Source organism: Perca flavescens, chromosome 18, assembly GCF_004354835.1.
Source record: "Perca flavescens isolate YP-PL-M2 chromosome 18, PFLA_1.0, whole genome shotgun sequence".
Lineage (NCBI taxonomy): Eukaryota > Metazoa > Chordata > Actinopteri > Perciformes > Percidae > Perca > Perca flavescens.
This window is the reverse complement of record NC_041348.1, coordinates 6,310,979-6,332,074: the sequence shown is the minus strand read 5'-3', so window position 1 is coordinate 6,332,074 and position 21,096 is coordinate 6,310,979. Positions and strand designations below refer to the sequence as shown.

Genomic DNA, 21,096 nt, shown 5'->3' with positions numbered 1-21,096 from the left:
ACAGCAGGTAACGTTATCCTTCCGTTAGCTAGCAGCTGGAGTAAACACTGTTAAAATCTTGACAGCTAAACGGTGTAAAAGTGTGTTTGTATTTCACTGTAGGAGGATTGTAACACCAGACTGTAGCTGCCGTTGTCTGAAAAACTCAGCCTCGTGTTGCATTCAAGTTATTGTAAAATACCTTTTTCCCCCCTATCCAGTGGTTGTTCTTGTAGTTTAACAGGAATTTATTAGTGAAATAAGTTAGTTATAAGTTATTATTACATTTTTAATAAATCATTTAATTTTTGACCCTGTGGCCTTAGCAATTCACAAGCCATTATTTAATGTTGCCGTTTTGTGCTTTTTTTTAGATCAACTTTTAATTGTTTTATATTTTTGAACATACAGAACAGACAAATACAATTTAACAAGGTGCTCCTTTTTTTACATATAAAAAAAAAATTAAAAATCAATTGCTGAAAGTTTAAGAAAACACCCCAATGTTTTTAGTTTTATTTAAATTTTAGCAGTTCAAGTCCAATGAATAGCTTGAAATGGTACAAAGGTAAGTGGTGAACTGCCTGAGGTTAAAAAAAAAAAAAAAAGTAAGGTTACCCAAAACTAAAAAATAATGTACATTTCAGAATATTACAAAAAGGCCTTTTTCAGGGAACAAGAAGTTGGTAAAAAATGTAAAGCTGTTCTGCAGCAATGGAAGTTGATCAAGCTTTGAAAGTTGGTGCTACCAATTCCCACAGGTGTTCCATCTTGTGTGGATTACTTACAAACCCCTCTGTTTGTATAAAAGTATTGTTGGAACACACTGTGGTACCATACCCTCGTGAGCATTATTTGAACAGTATTGTACTGCAGAAAGTAGTGTGTTGCCATAAAAATGGTGGGAAAAAGGCAATTAATGGAAGAGAGATAGACCATCATAACACTTAATAATGTTGGTCTTTCCTACAGAGAAATTGTGAAGAAAGTCAAGGTGTCAGTGAGTACGGTATTCTTCACCATCAAAAGGCACTTAGAAACTGGGGGAAACTGACAGGAAGAGGTCTGGCAGACCCAAAGCCCCAACAGAATCAGAAGACAAGTTTCTGAGAGTCCACAGCTTGAGTGATAGGCGGCTCACAGGACAACAGCTTCAAGCACAGCTTAAAGTGCCCATATTATGAAAACAAAGTCACATTTTCTGGGATTTGGGGTGTTATTTTGTGTCTCTGGTGCTTCCACACGCATACAAACTTTGAAAAAAAATCCATCCATGCTGTTTTGAGTGAGATACGGTTTCTCAATGTGTCCTGCCTTCAGTCTCCGGGTGAGCTGTTCAAAATCTGCACGGCTTTCTATGTCACAAGCTGAAACAAGCCGGCTAACCGCAACCGTTAGCATGCTAGCGTTGCTACCATGCTACCTGGTTCTCAATAGCAAAGCACTGCTACAACACACACAAGTTCACCATAATCTACAAAAGAACTACTTACATGTGCGCCCTCGTTTAGAAGAAGTCTCCCAGCTAATCCTGCCTTGTAACTGACCGAAGTTGGAGAAACAACCTCTCTTTTACTGTCTATGGAGCTAGCTAGCTGACATGATCTACATCTGGGCTACTGCGCATGTGCGAGTGCAATCAAAGATAGTACAGAAGAAGAAACAAGGTCTCACTCTGTAGCTAAAACAGAGACCAGGTGAAAAGAGGATCTGCAACAGTGAGAGAGCTGTGCAGTACAACAAAAATATGGTGTTTTTTGAAAATGAACAATGTAAACCTATTCTGGTACAACCTTAAAATACAATTATAAACCTGAAAATGAGCATATGGGTGCTTTAATAGTGGTCGTAATAAGCAAGTCTCAGTTTCAACTGTAAAGAGAAGACTGCAGGTTTGATAGGTCGAGTTGCAGCAAGAAAGCCATTGCTAAGACGTCAGAATAAGAAAAAGAGGCTTGCCTAGGCCAAGAAACACTGCCAATGGACTACTGAAGACTAGAAGAAGGTGTTAAATCTTTGGTTCATCAAACAGGATCTTTGTACGCCGTTGAGTAGGCGAAAGGATGGTTCCTCAGTGTGTGACATCAACTGTCAAACATGGAGGAGGAAGCTTGATGGTCTGGGGCTGTTTTGCTGGATCCATGGTCGGTGATTTGTACAGAGTGAAAGGCACCCTGAACCAAAACGGCTACCACAGCATTTTGCAGCGCCATGCAGTACCCTCTGGTATGCGCCTAGTTGGTCAGGAGTTCATCCTACAGCAAGATAATGACCCAAAACATAAGTCCAAGCTATGCCAGAACTACTTTAGCAAAAAAGAACAAGATGGTAAACTTAAAAACATGGAGTGGCCAGCACAGTCACCAGACTTGGTTTGGGATGAACTGGACAGAAAAGTGAAAGCAAAGCAACCTGCAAGTGCTACACATTTATGGGAACTTCTGCAACAGAGTTAGGAAGAACTTTCTGAAGAATATTTGATTTCCATTGTAGAAAGAATGCCACGAGTGTGTTCAGCTGTTATATCTGAGGGGGCTACTTTGAGGAGTCAAACATTTAGGCTTATAAATTGATTCAATGATTTCTTTTTTAACGTAAATTGTTCATTTGTTCTATTCTTTCATTTCATAGTACAATAAGACCTTGAACTACATGAATTTCAATAAAAACCTGGAAAAATTGGAGTGTTCTAAAACTTTTGACCGGTAGTTTGAGTGTACGTATGTATGTATAACCTTTTTCAGTCCTTCTGAGTTTGCAGGTATGATTTCAATATAACATTATACAGTGGGTACAGAAAGTATTCAGACCCCTTTAAATTTTTCACTGTTTCATTGCAGCCATTTGCTAAAATCAAAAAAGTTCATTTTATTTCTCATTAAATCAGCACCCCATCTTGACAGAAAAAAAAAACAGAAATTTAGAAATTTCTGCAAATGTATTTAAAAAGAAAAACTGAAATATCACATGGTTATAAGTATTCAGACCCTTTGCTCAGTATTGAGTAGAAGCACCCTTTTGAGCTAGTACAGCCATGAATTTTCTTGGGAATTCAACAAGTTTTTCACACCTGGATTTGGGGATCCTCTGCCATTCTTCCTTGCAGATCCTCTCCAGTTCCGTAAGGTTGGATAGTGAACGTTGGTGGACAGCCATTTTCAGGTCTCTCCAGAGATGCTCAATTGGGTTTAGGTCAGGGATCTGGCTGGGGCAGTCAAGAATGGTCACAGTTGTTCCGAAGCCACTCCTTTGTCATTTTAGCTGTGTGCTTAGGGTCATTGTCTTGTTGGCAGGTGAACCTTCGGCCCAGTCCGAGGTCCTGAGCACTCTGGATGAGGTTTTCTTCCAGGATATCTCTGTACTTGGCCGCATTCATCTTTCCTTCAATTGCAGCCAGTCGTCCTGTCCTTGCAGCTGAAAAAACACCCCCATAGCATGATGCTGCCACCACCATGTTTCACTGTTGGGATTGTATTGGGCAGTTGATGAGCAGTGCCTGGTTTTCTCCACACATACCGCTTAGAATTAACACCAAAAAGTTCAATCTTGGTCTCATCAGACCAGAGAATCTTATTTCTCATAGTCTGAGAGTCTTTCATGTGTTTTTTTGGCAAACTCTATGCAGGCTTTCATATGTCTTGCACTGAGGAGAGGCTTCCGTCGGGCCACTCTGCCATAAAGCCCCGACTGGTGGAGGTGTCACAGCAAAGGGTCTGAATACTTATGACCATGTGATATTTCAGTTTTTCTTTTTTAATAAATTTGCAAACATTTCTACATTTCTGTTTTTTTCTGTCAAGATGGGGTGCTGAGTGTACATTAATAAGAAATAAAATGAACTTTTTTGATTTTAGCAAATGGCTGCAATAAAACAAAGAGTGAAAAATTTAAAGGGGTCTGAATGCTTTCCGTACCCACTGTAGTCATTATGGCCATTATGTTTTTTTTGTGGAGGTGGGGTAGTATACTACTATAGGCCCCTGTGGGGGCTAAGCTTTTGTCCTTAATGGCATTTTTCCCCCTTACATTACTTTTACTTTTAAAAAAGTAGTTTTGAAACCAGTACTTTTACACTTTTACTTGAGTAAAAAGCTTGAGTTGATACTTCAACTTTTACAGAAGTCTTTTCAAACCCTAGTATCTATACTATGAGTAATGAATGTGAATACTTTTGACACGTCTGCATGGCAGAGTATTCAAATTAGCTTCTGTGGTAGTTACCGCTACAGTAGGTACACTGTGTACACACACACACACACACACACACACACACACACACGCACACACAGAGACTTATGCAACCTCAAGGAGTTTTAAGGATGTAAGGGAGCTATAGAGAGACTACTCTGCTGTTTATGTACTAGACAGCTCAGTGTGGTTTGTATCCTATTCCAGGGTGGCTGCCAAAGTGTGGAGTGTGTTCGGAGCTTGAATGGAGTCAGATCGATATGAAGCTCAGGTTTCAGTAGACATGAGCCCCCACTGGGGACCACATCCAGGGCTGTGGAAAGGCTGCAGTATCAACCAACTGTTCCTCTTACCTTGATGAGAGCCTCCAGCTCATCTGGTGACACACATGGGTGTTTCTGCAGGAAGGCTGCCTTCTCTGCTGTGATGGTGATCTTCTGGTTATTTTCAAAGGGCTGCTCCAGCGCCTGGAACAGTAGGCCCCCTGCTACCAGGTAGGCTACTACCACCACAAACACTGCCAGCACTGTCTTCAGCTTCATCATGGTGAAGGTGGCTGAGCCATCAGCCACTGCCTCCATGCTGGCCACCATGCTGGGGGGGCGGGAGGAGACAGAGAGACGCTGCAGAGAGCAGCCCATTGGGTTCTGCATGGTGGCCACGCTGGCATGCACAAGGCTGGACTGAAGCATGCCTGACTGCACCTTCTTGGGTGGGACCATGTTCGTCTGGACTTCCACTAAAACAAAGAAAAAATTAACTGTGTGATGTGTGCTGCAACATCTTAAGGTTCATTTATTGTCATTGTACAGGGTTGCACATGGAAAAATAAAGTTCTTCCTGAATTCCTTTTAAGCTACACAACAAAAAAAACACCAGTAGTTTGTCAGCTTAACCACAACCCTGAGAAACTTGATGCTATAATTTGTCGTGGGTGGCTTGTGGTTCGGAGGTAGAGTGGTGCAGGAATTCAATTCCACTACATTGTCCTGTGTATGTGACGAATGAAGAATACCTTTTCCTTTAACACTCGAGTCTAGGGCTTCCAGGGATTCCAGAGATGATTTTTCACCAGTCCTGATGTATGTGCACATTTTGAGCATCTTAAGCCCCTCAAAAATGTGATTCATTGGACAGAATAGAATAGGCTCCTACTCAGGTCAGGGTCAATGACTGTTTATTGCCTGACCATAAAGAGATTAGTTTAGCGTTTAATAATTATTGTGTCGCAGCTGGTCACCTTTTTGAGAATGGGGGATTAGATCCCTTTCCAATTGATGACAATGTATTCTCTGTTTCTCGCAGCCCTGCATTTACCCTAGAGCCTGTCTCCTCAAGTGTAGTTAAAGATGCTCTACTTACCATCGATCCCAGGACGTGTACTGGAGAGGACAATTTGGATCTTAGTCCATATTATCTCAGAGCAAATATATTCTATATATTTACAATTTTTCAATTTCCTCTGGTGTAGTTCCCAGAATTTGGAAATTGGCTCATGTTGTACCCCTACATAAGGGAGGGGACACAAACAATCTGTAGACCAATATCCAAACTTGCTTGGTCTTGGAATCTCTGATAAATGATCAATTGAAGGTATTTCTTTCTAGAGCTTCTATTCTGAGCCCAATTCAGTCAGGTTTTAGAGTGGGGCACAGTACTGTAACTGCGGTTACTCTGGTTGTAAATGACATTGTATCAGCTAGTGCCCGTTTCAATTATTATTATTGTGCGCACATAAAACATGAATATAAAAGAGCAGAAAAAAACAAGGGTACTGTTGGTTTGCATCAATGGTATATTTTTGTTATTATGTGCACTTTAAACTTCATAAACAGAAATAATCCAACCTAGGCCTACTCCTTGAATAAAACTGAAACAATTATACAGTATTTTGCTTTGGAATGAGCGTCACCCTACTTAGATGGCAACTACTCTGCTTAATTAAATAGCGCAGTATGTATCTATCAGTTGTCTGAGCTAACCATAGACGTCTATGGAGCTGACAACAGCTCAAACATTCCACTCAACTTAAATTAACAAACAAAGCAAAGTGTCTGACTAAAACTAAACTAATGATAATTTACAATGATTGGCTCCATGCTCCTCTCCGTGAACCATCACCTTATCGTGGTGGAGAGGTTTGTGTGTCTCTGTGAACCTGAGGGCTGTGTTGTCTGGAGCTTTGTGCTCCTGGTAGGGTCTCCCAAGGCAAAGTGGTCTCAGGTGAGGGGCCAGACAAAGAATGGTTCAAAAACCCCAATGAAGAAGCAAGGTAGAGATGGAGTGACCCTGCCCGGAGGAAGCCGGGGCCCCGCCTGGAGCCAGGCCCAGACGGGCGGGCTCGTCGGGCGAGCGCCTGGTGGCCGGGTTTGCCACGGAGCCCGGCCGGGCACAGCCCGAACAAGCTACGTGGCTCCCATCTCTCCAGCCCATGGGCCCACCACCTGTGGGAGGAACCGTTGGGGTCGGGTGCGATGCCACATGGGTGGCAGTGAAGGTCAGGGGCCTCGACGGACCAGACCCGGGCGGCAGACGCTGGCTCTGGGGACGTGGAACGTCACCTCTCTGTGGGGGAAGGAGCCGGAACTGGTGCGGGAGGTGGAGCGCTACCGGTTAGATCTGGTGGGGCTTACCTCTACGCACAGTCTCGGTTCTGGAACCATACTCCTGGATAGGGGAGCCTGGAGTTGCCCAGGGTGTGAGGCGCCGGGCGGGTGTGGGGATACTCACAAGCCCCCGGCTGAGCGCCGCTGTGTTGGAGTTTACCCCGTGGGACGAGAGGGTCGCCTCCCTCGCCTGCGGGTTGTGGGGAAAACTCTGACTGTTGTTTGTGCATATGCACCAAACAGGAGTTCGGAGTATTCGGCCGTCTTGGAGACCTTGACTGGAGTCCTGCATGGGGCTCCAGTGGGGGACTCCATTGTTCTGCTGGGGGACTTCAACGCACACGTGGGCAATGATGGAGACACCTGGAGGCGTGATTGGGAGGAACGGCCTCCTGATCTAAACCAGAGTGGTTGTTTGTTGTTGGACTTCTGTGCTAGTCATGGATTGTCTATAACGAACACCATGTTCGAACATAGGGATGCTCATAAGTGTACCTGGTACCAGAGCACCCTAGGCCGAAGGTCAATGATCGATTTCATAATCGTTTCATCTGATCTGAGGCCGTATGTTTTGGACACTTTCGGGTGAAGAGAGGGGCAGAGATGTCAACCGATCACCATCTGGTGGTGAGTTGGGTCAGGGGGGTGGGGGAAGACTCTGGACAGACCTGGTAAGCCCAAACGTGTAGTGCGGGTAAATTGGGAACGTCTGGAGGAGGCCCCTGTCCGACAGACTTTCAACTCACACCTCCGGCGGAGCTTTTCGTGCATCCCTGTGGAGGCTGGGGGCATTGAACCCGAGTGGACAATGTTCAAAGTTTCCATTGCTGAAGCTGCGGCGAGGAGCTGTGGTCTTAGGATCTTAGGTGCCTCAAGGGGCGGTAACCCACGAACACCGTGGTGGACACCAGTGGTCAGGGAAGCCGTCCGACTGAAGAAGGAGTCCTTCCGGGATATGTTATCTCGGAGGACTCCGGAGGCAGTTGCAGGGTACCGGAAGGGCCCGAAGGGCTGCAGCCTCTGCCGTGAAAGAGGCAAAGCAGCGGGTGTGGGAGAAGTTTGGAGAAGACATGGAGAAGGACTTTCGGTCGGCACCAAAGTGTTTCTGGAAAACTGTTCGCCACCTCAGGGGGGGGGAAGCGGGGAACCATCCAAGCTGTGTACAGTAAGGATGGGACACTGTTGACCTCCACTGAGGAGGTAATAGGGCGGTGGAGGGAGCACTTTGAGGAACTCCTGAATCCGACTAATACGCCCTCTATGTTAGAGGCAGAGCTGGAGGATAACGGGGATTGTCGCCGATTTCACAGGCGGAAGTCACTGATGTAGTCAAACAACTAGACAGTGGCAAAGCCCCGGGATTGATGAGATCCGTCCAGAAATGCTCAAGGCTCTGGGTGTGGAGGGGTTGTCCTGGTTGACACGCCTCTTCAACATTGCGTGGAAGTCTGGGACGGTGCCAAAGGAGTGGCAGACTGGGGTGGTGGTTCCTCTTTTTAAAAAGGGGGACCAGAGGGTGTGTGCCAATTATAGGGGTATCACACTTCTCAGCCTCCCTGGTAAAGTCTACTCCAAGGTGCTGGAAAGGAGGGTTCGGCCGATAGTCGAACCTCGGGTTGAGGAGGAACAATGCGGATTCCGTCCTGGTCGTGGAACAACGGACCAGCTCTTCACTCTCGCAAGGATCCTGGAGGGAGCCTGGGAGTATGCCCAACCGGTCTACATGTGTTTTGTGGATTTGGAGAAGGCGTATGACCGGGTCCCCCGGGAGATACTGTGGGAGGTGCTGCGGGAGTATGGGGTGAGGGGGTCTCTACTCAGGGCCATCCAATCTCTGTATGACCAAAGTGAAAGCTGTGTCCGGGTTCTCGGTAGTAAGTCGGACTCGTTTCAGGTGAGGGTTGGCCTCCGCCAGGGCTGCGCTTTGTCACCAATCCTGTTTGTAATATTTATGGACAGGATATCGAGGCGTAGTCGGGGTGGGGAGGGGTTGCAGTTTGGTGGGCTGGGGATCTCATCGCTGCTCTTTGCAGATGATGTGGTCCTGATGGCATCATCGGCCTGCGACCTTCAGCACTCACTGGATCGGTTCGCAACCGAGTGTGAAGCGGTTGGGATGAGGATCAGCACCTCTAAATCGGAGGCCATGGTTCTCAGCAGGAAACCGATGGAATGCCTTCTCCAGGTAGGGAATGAGTCCTTACCCCAAGTGAAGGAGTTCAAGTACCTTGGGGTTTTGTTCGCGAGTGAGGGGACAATGGAGCGGGAGATTGGTCGGAGAATCGGGCGCAGCGGGTGCGGTATTGCATTCAATCTATCGCACTGCCAGGACGAAAAGAGAGCTGAGCCAGAAGGCAAAGCTCTCGATCTACCGGTCAGTTTTCGCCCTACCCTCACCTATGGTCATGAAGGCTGGGTCATGACCGAAAGAACGAGATCCAGGGTACAAGCGGCGAAATGGGTTTCCTCAGGAGGGTGGCTGGCGTCTCCCTTAGAGATAGGGTGAGAAGCTCAGTCATCCGTGAGGAGCTCGGAGAGAGCCGCTGCTCCTTTGCGCCGAAAGGAGCCAGTTGAGGTGGTTCGGGCATCTGGTAAGGATGCCCCTGGGCGCCTCCCTAGGGAGGTGTTCCAGGCACGCCCAGCTGGGAGGAGGCCTCGGGAAGACCCAGGACTAGGTGGAGGGATTATATCTCAACCTGGCCTGGGAACGCCGATCCCCCAGTCGGAGCTGGTTAATGTTGCTCGGGAAAGGGAAGTTTGGGGTCCCCTGCTGGAGCTGCTCCCCCCGCGACCCGACACCGGATAAGCGGACGAAGATGGATGGATGGATGGATGGATGGATGGCTCCATGCTATTTCAGCACCGTGATCTCTTTCATTCAGCACCACTGGGGGATCGCTATAACCGGCAGCTGTGAACCGGGCTGCAATGTAATCCTATAGGGCAAAAGTGCATCATCAATTTTGTCCATTAAAAGTTGTTTTTGCCACTGACAGGCTCAGATTGTTTTTATAGGTGTCTGACACATTATGGAAGGGGTCATTACAGAGATAGAACTTTTTGTTAAAGAGAGTAAAATACTTTTTGTTTAACAGAAACAGCCTTGAGAGCAACAACCAGACTCCAATAAAATAAACCATACTTTTAGTGTGTATAGATCCAGCATATTTCCACATGTAAATCGTTAGGTGGTAATCGGTTATATTTATTTCAACCAAACACAATAAGTTACATTGTAGCTCGTTTCCCCGCTGTTGACGTCTTGCTTAATACTGGACCAATCTCTTACCGTCCTTACACACAAAAACATGGGGAAAAAGGGTCCATGTTGAAAAAATCCGAAGTTACCCCTTATAGTGGTGTTTCTCAGTGACAGCTCGCCAGCGCATACTGAACACAGACAACAATATAGGCTACAAACGGGGGTGAATTATTAAATTTTTCCATGAAACATAGGTAAGGCTATGTCTAGGAGTTGTAAACTTACAGCGTTCCTTTAGCATTCTACAAGAGGCTCTTAAAGACCGATTAAACAAAGTTTATGCTATTTTCAGAGCCAGAGCTATAGACTATATTGACCTCAGTATTTCTTGAATTACGGTGATGTACAACACTCTGCCTTGAGATTTATAACCGGTCATGTGTATGGTACACATCGTTCTATTATGACAAGGTTGGGTGATCTTTTCTCCAAGAAAGACGTGATAATCACTGATATCTCTTTATCTACACTCACCCAAAGGATTATTAGTAACACCTGTTAAATTTCACATTAATAAAATTATCTAATCACCCAATCACATGGCAGCTGCTTCAATGCATTTAGGGGTGTGGTCCAGGTCTAGACAATCTCCTGAACTCCAAACTGAATGGGAAAGAAAGGTGATCTAAACAACTTTGAGCGTGGCATGGTTGTTGGTGCCAGACGGGCTGGTCTGAGTATTTGACAATCTGCTCAGTTACTGGGATTTTCACTCACAACCATTTCTAGGGTTTACAAAGAATGGTCTGAAAAACATCAACATCCAGTAAGCTACAGTCCTGGAGGAAAGAGGAGAATGGGCTGACTGATTCAAGCTGATAGAACATCAACTTTGACTCAAATAACCACTTGTTACAACCGAGGTATGAAGCAAAGCATTTGTGAAGCCACAACACACAACCTTGAGGCGAATGGGCTACACCAGCAGAAGACCCCACGGGGTACCACTCATCTCCACTAAAAATAGGAAAACGAGGCTACAATTTGCACCAAAATTGGACAGTTGAAGACTGAAAAAATTTTGCCTGGTCTGATGAGTCTCGATTTCTGTTGAGACATTCAGATGGGAGAGTCAGAATTTGGCGTAAAGAGAATGAGAACATGAATCCGTCATGCCTTGTTATCACTGGGCAGGCTGGTAGTGGTGGTGGTGTAATGGTGTGGGGGATCCCTTTCACCTTCAGAACTGCCTTAATTCTTTGTGTCATTGATTCAACAAGGTGCTGGAAGCATTCTTTCTCCACGTGCCGCAGCTTTATGGTCTGGTATACTGCTGCTCTCTCTTCCGCCTACTCTTTCACTCACACACCCAGACCTACTGGTAGGGGCGGGGGTACAGGTCTACTCATTAACCCTAAGTGGAGATTTTCTCTCTACCCACTGCCACAGTTCACTCCACTCTCTTTTGAAGTTCATGCTGTTACCATAACTCATCCGGTACAACTAATCATTTTTGATATCTACCGCCCACCAGGTCCTCTGGGAGAGTTTTTGGAGGAGCTGGATGTCCTTCTTTCAAACATCCCTGAAACTGGCCCTCTGCTGATACTTCTCGGCGACTTCAACATCTAGACAGAGAAGTCAGCTGCCTTTTTTACATCTTCTCTCTTCTTTTGCCCTCTCACTCTCGCCTTCCCCACCCACTCACAAAGCTGGCAACCACTTAGAGCTCATATTCACCAGAAACTGCTCTACATCAAACCTCAGTGTTATTCCACTCCATACCTCAGACCATTTTTTCATCTCTTAGATGATCCCACTCTCCCAAGCTCACAACCATATGTCAAGAGACACTATACCTGTCTGCCATAATATTCATTCACTCTCGCCTTCTTCTCTGGCGTTAAGTACTTTATCAACCCTCCCTCCATCTGACTCTTTCTTACTCATGCCTCCCAACACTGCCACAGACACTCTCAACTCTACTCTATCCTCCTCCCTTGACTCTCTCTGCCCTCTTACTTCACGGCAGGCTCGCAAGTCCTCCCCAGCTCCAGGGTTATCTGACTCAGTGTGTGCTGAAAGATCAACTATACGGGCAGCAGAAAGGAAATGGCGGAAATCTAAACACCCAGATGATCTGCTTACCTATCAGACTCTTCTTTCCTCTTTTGCTGCCTCTATTTCTGCAGCAAAAAGTTCTTTTTATCAAACCAAAATTGAATCCTCTTTCTCCAACCCCAAAAAAACTTTTTTCCATCTTCTCTAACCTCCTAGATTTCCCCAGTCCACCTCCTCCCTCCTACCAACCCACTTTGTCAACTACTTTGTAAAAAAGGTAGATGACATACGCTTTTCATTCTCCACCACACTTCCTGAAATCTCTTACCATCCATCACATCCAGTACTCTTTCCTCTTTCACCCCTCTTACTCCAAATCAAATTCTTACTTTGATTACCTCCGCCCAACCACCTGCCCCCTTGATCCTATCCCTTCTCACCTTCTCCAGTCTTTTGCTCCTGACCTTCTTCCTTTCCTCACCCATCTCATTAATATCTCCTTGTCAACTGGCTGTTTCCCTGACTCCCTCAAAGAGGCAAGAGTGACCCCACTACTCAAAAAACCAACACTTGACTCGTCTGAAGTAAAGAACTACAGACCCGTCTCCCTTCTTCCATTTCTATCCAAAACTCTTGAGCGTGCCATTTATAATCAACTCTCTACCTATCTCCACCAGAACAACTTTCTTGATCCCCACCAGTCTGGCTTCAAGGCTGGCCACTCACAGAAACTGCCCTCCTTGCTGTCACTGAGCAGCTTCACATTGCTAGAACAACCTCTCTCTCTTCCAGATCCTCATTTCAACACTCCAGGATCTGGGTGTCTCAGGCTCTGCGCTCTCTTTGCTCACATCTTACCTCACAAATCCAACTTAACGGGTAACTTGGAGAGGATCTACCTCAGAACCGTGCCCACTCAAAACTGGGGTTCCTCAGGGATCAGTCCTGGGTCCGCTCCTCTTCTCTCTGTACACCAACTCTCTCGGGTCTGTCATCCACTCGCACAGCTTCGCTTATCACAGCTACGCAGATGATACCCAACTAATGATCTCCTTTCAGGAGTCTGAAACTCAAGTAGCAGCACGTATTTCATCTGACTGACTGACATTTCTTCTTGGATGCATGCAGATTGGACACACCATCTAAAACTCAACCTTGACAAGACTGAGCTACTTTTCCTTCCAGGGAAGGGCTCTCCTACCCAGGACCTGACTATAACAATTGATTACTCTGTGGTAATCCCCACCCACACTGCTAGAAACCTGGGTGTGACACTTGACGACCATCTCTCCTTCACTGCCAACATTGCTGCAACTACCTGATCGTGTAGATACATGCTGCACAACATCAGAAGGATACGTCCCCTTCTAACGCAGAAGGTGGCTCAGGTTCTTGTTCAGGCTCTAGTCATTTCACGTCTAGACTACTGCAACTCCCTCCCAATTGTCCTGCCTGCATGTGCCTTCCGGCGCCAGCAGCTCATTCAGAATGCAGCAGCTCGACTTGTCTTCAACCTCCCCAAGTTCTCTCACACTACACCGCTCCTCCCCTCTCTTCACTGGTTACCAATTGTTGCCTGCATCCGCTTCAAGACACTAGTACTTGCATACAGGGCAACGAACGGATCAGCCCCAGCATACATCCAGGACATGGTCAAACCCTATACCCAACCCACCCACTCCGCTCTGCATCAGCCAACCTGCTTACTGCCCCCTCACAACAAGGGAGAACTAATCACTCAACGAAATCCCGACTGTTTTGCTGTCCTGGCTTCCAAATGGTGGAATGAGCTCCCTATTGACATCAGGATGGCCGAAAGCCTACGCATCTTCCGCCGAAGGCTAAAAACACATCTCTTCCGACTACACTTCGGATAAACATGAAGAAGGAAAAGAAGAGAGGAGAGAAAAGGAAAAAAAAATATTTATATATATTTTTTTTTCTTTTCTTCTTTTTTTTTAAGCTGCACTTTCACTTGTTTCTTTGTAGTTTCACTTATTTAAAGCTAATGTACTTGCACGTACTACCTGTTGTCTGGAGTTTGCACCTTCAGGGTTGAAAGCATTTAATTGGAAGTCGCTTTGGATAAAAGCGTCAGCTAAATTACAAGTAATGTAATGTTAGCATACTGCTAACTATTAAGCAGTTACATGCTAACGCGACATAGCTGTAATCTTGGCCAATGCTGGTCAATTCTCCCCAAATTCTCGTCACTTTACTGCTGGGACATGTCCAGTTGTGTAATATTTGGTTTAGACACCTTTATTGGTGATTTTTCACAGTTTCACATGCTATTTGATGTGCTTTGCCAGGAGATCTGGGGAGGGTCGCCCGCTACACGCATCGATTCAAGCATCGAGACAGGTGACCTGGTGGAGTTGTCCCAGCCCTCAACACCAACAAAGGAGATGTCAAATTCAACAGAATCCCTTGACTGTCTTCCTCCTGCAGTTTTGAAGCAGCGCCGGGATTTGCTCCCGGTGTGCTCATCACGTCAGCTGGACAGCCACAGAGGGGACCGACTAAAGAGGAAAGCTCAGGCTGACCCAGCAGAGGAGGACCTGAAAATCAAGAGGAGGATGTTGGAGTTGACTGAGGAGTCAGCAAGAAGCCACGCCGAGAACATGACGCAGATCAACACAAATATTGCAAATATAACCAGCACCACACAGGATGGCAATTCCCTAATTGCTTATGAGACCCCAGTTTCTACCCCCCTCCAGCAGCAGCGGACAATTCCATGGGTACCCGTTGTCATATATTCATTCAACACCACACCCCCACTACACCAGCCTTTCGGCACACAGCTACTCCCAATCGGCCTGTATACCAACCTGGACAATACACACCTACACTAACACACAGCTCAAAGAATGAAACGTTTTCATTCAGAAGAGCACTGCTGCAAGACGGTGTGGAGTGACCTTTATGTTATATTTGCACATTTTAAAAACTACCTTTTAATAAAAGAGATTTCTGAAATGATTGAAGTCATTTGTTAATTTTACTAGACACACATCATTCACAACACTTTCAAAATGATAATCAGTAAACTATTCTGCCTATATCAGGTTATGACCTACTGCTAAAACGTGGAGTTTAGAAACAGAGGAGAGCAGCAGGTAGGAACTGATGACATGTTTTATGGAAATACTTAAAATATGTTTCTCACTGTATCTGGTACATTGAAGGAGATTATTTGGTCTATGGACATCATACCTCAGACCATTTCTTTATCTCTTAGATATATATATATATATATATATATATATATATATATATATATATATATATATATATATATATATTAGGGCTGTCAAAATAACGCAGATTAATCCATTCCATATTCACGTTTGACCCGGAGCCGTTCTAGCCACTATTTGACTGTAAAATAAAGGAGGGAGACGAGAATGTGCTGCCTGGATCATTGATTGGAACATTTAGCTACTTGTTACTTCTTCCTGCCAACGCTGGCTACCGAAATCTGGTGCCCCTGATATGTCTGATCTTCTCTCTGATGCTCTGAAACGGACGATACAGGCAACACAAACACCGCTGCATGTGACGCTAGTTAACACTATACTCGACAGCAGCTAACGTTAGCCTACCGCGAGCTAGTAGCTGGATTAAACACTGTTAAAATGCTGACAGCTAACGCTAAACGGTGTAAAGTTTGACTGTGTTTTACTGTAGAGGATTCAACACCGGTATGTAACAGTCTGCTAGCCTGACAAGCCAGCTGCCACTAGGGTGCGTCTAGATTTCTAGGCTAACAATCTGCAGCTGCCGTCGGAAAAACAACACAGACGGTGCGTTGAATGAAACTGGTCAACTACAGCCTCGTGGTGCATTTGTAGTTATTGTAAATGTCCTTTTCCCATCTGGTGGTTGTCGTTCAACAGCAATTTACTAGTGAAATAAGTTATTGTTATTGTTATAGATTATTATCAAATCATTTAATTTTGACCATATGGCCTTAGCAATAAACAAGCCCTTCTTTAATGTCACCGACTGTTGTTTAGTACCCTTCTTTTTTCTTTTATTTTTTTACTTTCTTAAAAAGTATCGTTTCAGGCACTGTTAATTATGTATGCAATTAATTTCGATTAATTAATCACAGAGTATGTAATTTGATTACATTTTTTAATTGATTGACAGCCCTGATATATATATATAATGTGGAGTCAATCATCTGAACACTTTGTAACTTTTTTTTTGTGACTTTGTGTGATTTTGTGTGTTTTAAATATGTGATCTGTATTCTGATTGTCAGGTGAAAACTTTGTCCAACAAAATGTTAAGTCTCTGAAATATAACAAATTAAGATTTGTTATATAACATTTAGTTTATAATCATTAAAGCTTGCACTACGCTTAGCTTACACAAGTTTTCCAAGTTATGGAGAACAAAGCTAGCGTAAATTACATGGGGCAGTTCCTGCAAATTGATGTCCATAGACCTTTTCAGTGCAGCAAATCTGGCTTTAAGGCGACCAAAAGCACACTCGATGACCATGCGTGCCCGACACAAACATAGCCCTTGGTAGATCTAAAATGATGTGGCATATGCGGTTGTCCATAAGCCTTTTTTGCTCAGCGGTGGCACAGGAGCATAATATTTTGACCTAGTAACCCTAATAGGCTCAATATCTTCTCCAGCAGGAACACAAGTATGTAGTCTGCCATTGTTGTTGTTATGAGACATCATCACGGGGTAAGAGGTCAAGGGGTGTGGCGATGACATCATCGATACGCAAGTATGCGGCTTCAACAACCAAACGAAGTCACAAGGGCGCCGTTTTCGAATTTTTTTGCCCTTGGACCAGGTTTCAAAAAAGGATTCGTTTGGACGATCGGCCAAAACGATGCAAAACGTGTTTACACCAAAAAGCGTCTCCATGTGGATGACCCCTAAATGTAGTATAGTATAGCTGACAGTGGTAGTAGCCTTTGAGCAGAACAGTGAATTCATATTTTTCTCAGTCTATATTAACTAGTAAAGCATTTTTGCCTGAATGTGCCCACACTTGGTCCCTTTTCCTAACATCTAAATCACCTGTAACAACTGGGTAAACGTGCTTATACTGGTGGTGTAGGACCATGTGACACATGCAGGATTTGGAGGTAATGTTTTAACCAGATCCTATGGACATCTCATTCTAATATTGCAACTGAAGTTTTTGTTAAAACATTTGTTTCATTTTGTATTCACCCCTCCCACCCCCTCCTGTGTTTTGAGCACTAGGGATGCCACAATCAAGACGTGGCTGCAGTAGCCTATTCTCCCACAGTAACGTTCAACATGCAGCATCATGCCATATTTCTATATTTCTCTGGAAAGACAATTTGTGGAGAGCATTAATCTTTCATTGGTAAACCTCATGGAGCTGCCAGGTAGACACAATCACAGTGGAGGCAGACCAGGTTAAGGTTATAACACTATAAAGAAACAGTTTCACAGACTGCAGCATTTCGCAGTACTGAGATGATTATGAATTCTTCCCAAATTCAGATAATACAATCGGGAAATGCAGATTGGATTGAATTTAAGACTCGCTGCAATCTTTACAAAAATAATATCATAGATTAATGAATAGTCTAACCTGGTGGAGGGGTCATGTTCCCTGGCTTTCTTGGATTCTCAGTCGGAAATTTCATCTTGATTCTCCTAGCTCTTGGTGCTGCTTTAGGGGGAAATAAATGGCTTTAATCTCTCAGAGTCCTTTCGGTAGATTCCGTCGACATCATCCGACAGAGGATAGTGAAATGTAAAAAGTAAAAACACATTATCCGTGGCGTGTGCTACTGCTGTAGTGGCTGAGAGACTGGCTGGATGCAGAGGCGCACACCCACTGCTCGCCGCATCAACGTCCGCATTGTGTAGTAGCCTAGTTAACACCGTGGGCGCCCGCAGCGGAAGACGATGCTCCATTGAATAATCTAACGTTTACATTGTGCTAGATTTTCTTATGTTAGGCCCATGTTTTTACGTCATGATGCAAAGGAACAGCGACTCTGCACCGCACGTTGTCGGTATACACCTTTTTCTGACGCAAAACTGCTTCAGATGTGCTTTGGTTATGTCTCCAGCCGCAGCGCATCGACGTGCCTGGCGGCTGCGTTACGACGTTTACAGAAAGATAATAGTTGGCCTGAAGGAGAAGAGGGAGCAAAGGATGGAGTGTGGAAACTAAATTGAATACTAATAGCAAAAACAGCTGGTTTTAATGTTCATATGGGCACCTGACTGTTTTAGGACTAACTTCAAAGAATGGGCTATATGTTTATTATTCCTCATAGTTGTCACTGAAGTCCAATCAGACCCCTATCCCTCTGCCTGAGGGTTGTATAGACACTTAATGCACTTGTTTCAGCTTTTCTGCCTCAATGTCTAAGTGTTGTGTTTGTCTGTTTTAGGATTCAATAATAAAATGACACATTTTTCATTAATTGGTGAGAGGTGGGGTTTGTGTAAATTGTGAACATATCCTGTATTAAGCATTTTAATCTTTATCAAGACAGTATACACAAGAAATATCATAGGTTATTAATGTAAACATACCTACTAACCATATTCTGTCTATAGGCTATCCATATGGTCTCACCAAGTATAAAGCTGCAGTCAGCAGAAGCAAAACAAGCTACAATGTAAGTTATCAGCAATTGTGCACCTTCAATTTGCATCCACTAAAAGTGATGTTTTACCACTGAGATGCTCAGATTATTATTATTAAGTGTCTGACAACACAAGGATCGACCTTTTTGTTAAAAGCTCATATTATGCTCATTTTCAGGTTCATAATTGTATTTAGAGGTTGTATGAGAATAGTTTTACATGGTTTAATTTTCAAAAAACACCATATTTTTGTTGTAGCCTACTGCACAATTTTGCAGCTCCTCTTTTCACCCTGTGTGTTGAGCTCTCTGTTTTAGCTACAGAGTGAGGCATCACTCTTCTGTTCCATCTTTGTTGGGAGTCGCACACGCACAGTAACTAGGTAAGGACTACTACCCAGTCAGAAGCAGAGTATGAGAGCGTGCCATGCTAGCAGCTAGGCGAGCATTATAACGTGTGTTACAAAGTGACGCACGTTTGTCACGGAAGTAAAGGCTGGACTATAATAGAGCTGTTTGGAGCAGTTTGTGAACAGTGTTTTCTGTTGGAGATGGTAAGTGCTTTTGGGGAGGACTTTTGGCTTTTTCACTTTGTAAACCTATAACATGCACAAAAAAGATATATAACACAATAAAGGAAAGGGAAAAAGCCAAAAAGCATAATATAAGCACTTTAAAGACTATAATCTTTTTTGTTCAACATAAAAGTCCCTGAAATCGTTATTGCCAAACCCACCAGAGACTCTTTTCAAATAAGCAGTAATTTTACCACTGCAAATCTCATTTCATTCAAAATCGACAGAAAAATAACAAAACAATTAAAATGTTCTTTTTTCCATTGTTCCAGCAATCACCACTCTGGTTTGGTTGAAACTAGGGCTGTTAAAATTAACGTGTTAATAACAAGTTAACACAAATTCCTTTTAATGCCACTAATTGTTTTGATGCTTAATTAATGCATGCATTTTCTGTGATTTGGGTCTCAGGCCGCTCTGTAGTTTTTGAAATCAATAAGCGATGCAGCACAGCTGCACTCACCGGGGAGATGACTTGTTACATTCAGGTCAATATGCACATCTGTTGTTGCTTGATTGTGTTAGGCAGAGGTGTAAAGTAATACCTTACTTAAGTAGAAATTTTGGGTATCTATACTTTACACACACACACACACACACACACACACACACACACACACACACACACACACACACACACACACAAAACCTATCCAGATAAATTGCGCCATCTGGATAGAGTGAATTTGATTGTGTTTGGATGAGAAGTATAAACATATACCATTCCGACACCCTATTGGTTTGTACGCGATCCATCGCACTTGCACAGACCCGATGCTAATACGGCACCGATGCTTTAACAAACATTATCTACCGGACCGAATAGCAACGCGGATTTCGGTGCCTTATTTATTAGGTGCCACTTAAATGACTGCGCTTCTCTCTGATGCTCTGAAAACGGACGTTAGAGGGAACTGAAACATCGCCGCACGGGACGCTAGTTAACACTACACTTAGCTAGCAGCTTGAGTAAACACGGTTAAAATGCTTACAGCTAAACGGTGTAAAAGTGTGTCTGTATTTCACTGTAGAGGATTGTAACACCAGACTGTAGCTGCCATTGTCTGAAAAACACAGAAGAGATGTGTCCCTTTTTTCAGAAGATGACATAGCACTAAGAGCGACTACGGTAGAAAGTAGTGTGAAAGCCCTAAAATCCGCATAGGGAGGTTGGTTGGGGTGGTGGATGGGTCAAACAACACAGGACTTTCATCGAGGAGACCAGGGATCGTGTCACATTTCCTAAACCCAACCGTCGCTTTCTCCATCCATCCATCCATCTTCGTCCGCTTATCCGGTATCGGGTTGCGGGGGTAGCAGCTCCAGCAGGGGACCCCAAACTTCCCTTTCCCGAGCCACATTAACCAGCTCCGACTGGGGGATCCCGAGGCGTTCCCGGGCCAGGTTGGAGATATAATCCCTCCACCTAGTCCTGGGTCTTCCCCGAGGCCTGCTCCCAGCTGGACGTGCCTGAAACACCTCCCTAGGGAGGGCCCTTACCAGATGCCTGAACCACCTCAACTGGCTCCTTTCGACGCGAAGGAGCAGCGGCTCTACTCCAAGCTCCTCACGGATGACTGAGCTTCTCACCCTATCTCTAAGGGAGACGCCAGCCACTCTCCTGAGGAAACCCATTTCGGCCGCTTGCACCCTGGATCTCGTTCTTTCGGTCATGACCCAGCCTTCATGACCATAGGTGAGGGTAGGAACAAAAACTGACCGGTAGATTGAGAGCTTTGCCTTCTGGCTCAGCTCTCTTTTCGTCACAATGGTGCGATAAATTGAATGTAATACCGCACCCGCTGCGCCAATTCTCCGACCAATCTCCCGCTCCATTGTCCCCTCACTCGCTAACAAGACACCAAGGTACT

At 44.7% G+C, this 21,096-nt stretch overlaps 1 protein-coding gene across 1 annotated transcript in view; it reads right to left on the bottom strand.

The window, feature by feature from the left end:
* Positions 1–17,853, bottom strand: part of kcnk10a (potassium channel, subfamily K, member 10a) — a 102,271-nt gene extending 84,418 nt beyond the window's left edge. The window contains exons 1-2 of the mRNA XM_028605479.1: positions 17,639–17,853; positions 4,521–4,906 (exon numbers count right to left, since the gene is read on the bottom strand). Of these exons, the coding sequence (XP_028461280.1) occupies positions 4,521–4,906; positions 17,639–17,693 (441 nt within the window). The 5' untranslated portion in view covers positions 17,694–17,853. The remainder of the gene's footprint in view (positions 1–4,520; positions 4,907–17,638) is intronic.
* Between the last annotated feature and the right edge of the window lie 3,243 nt (positions 17,854–21,096).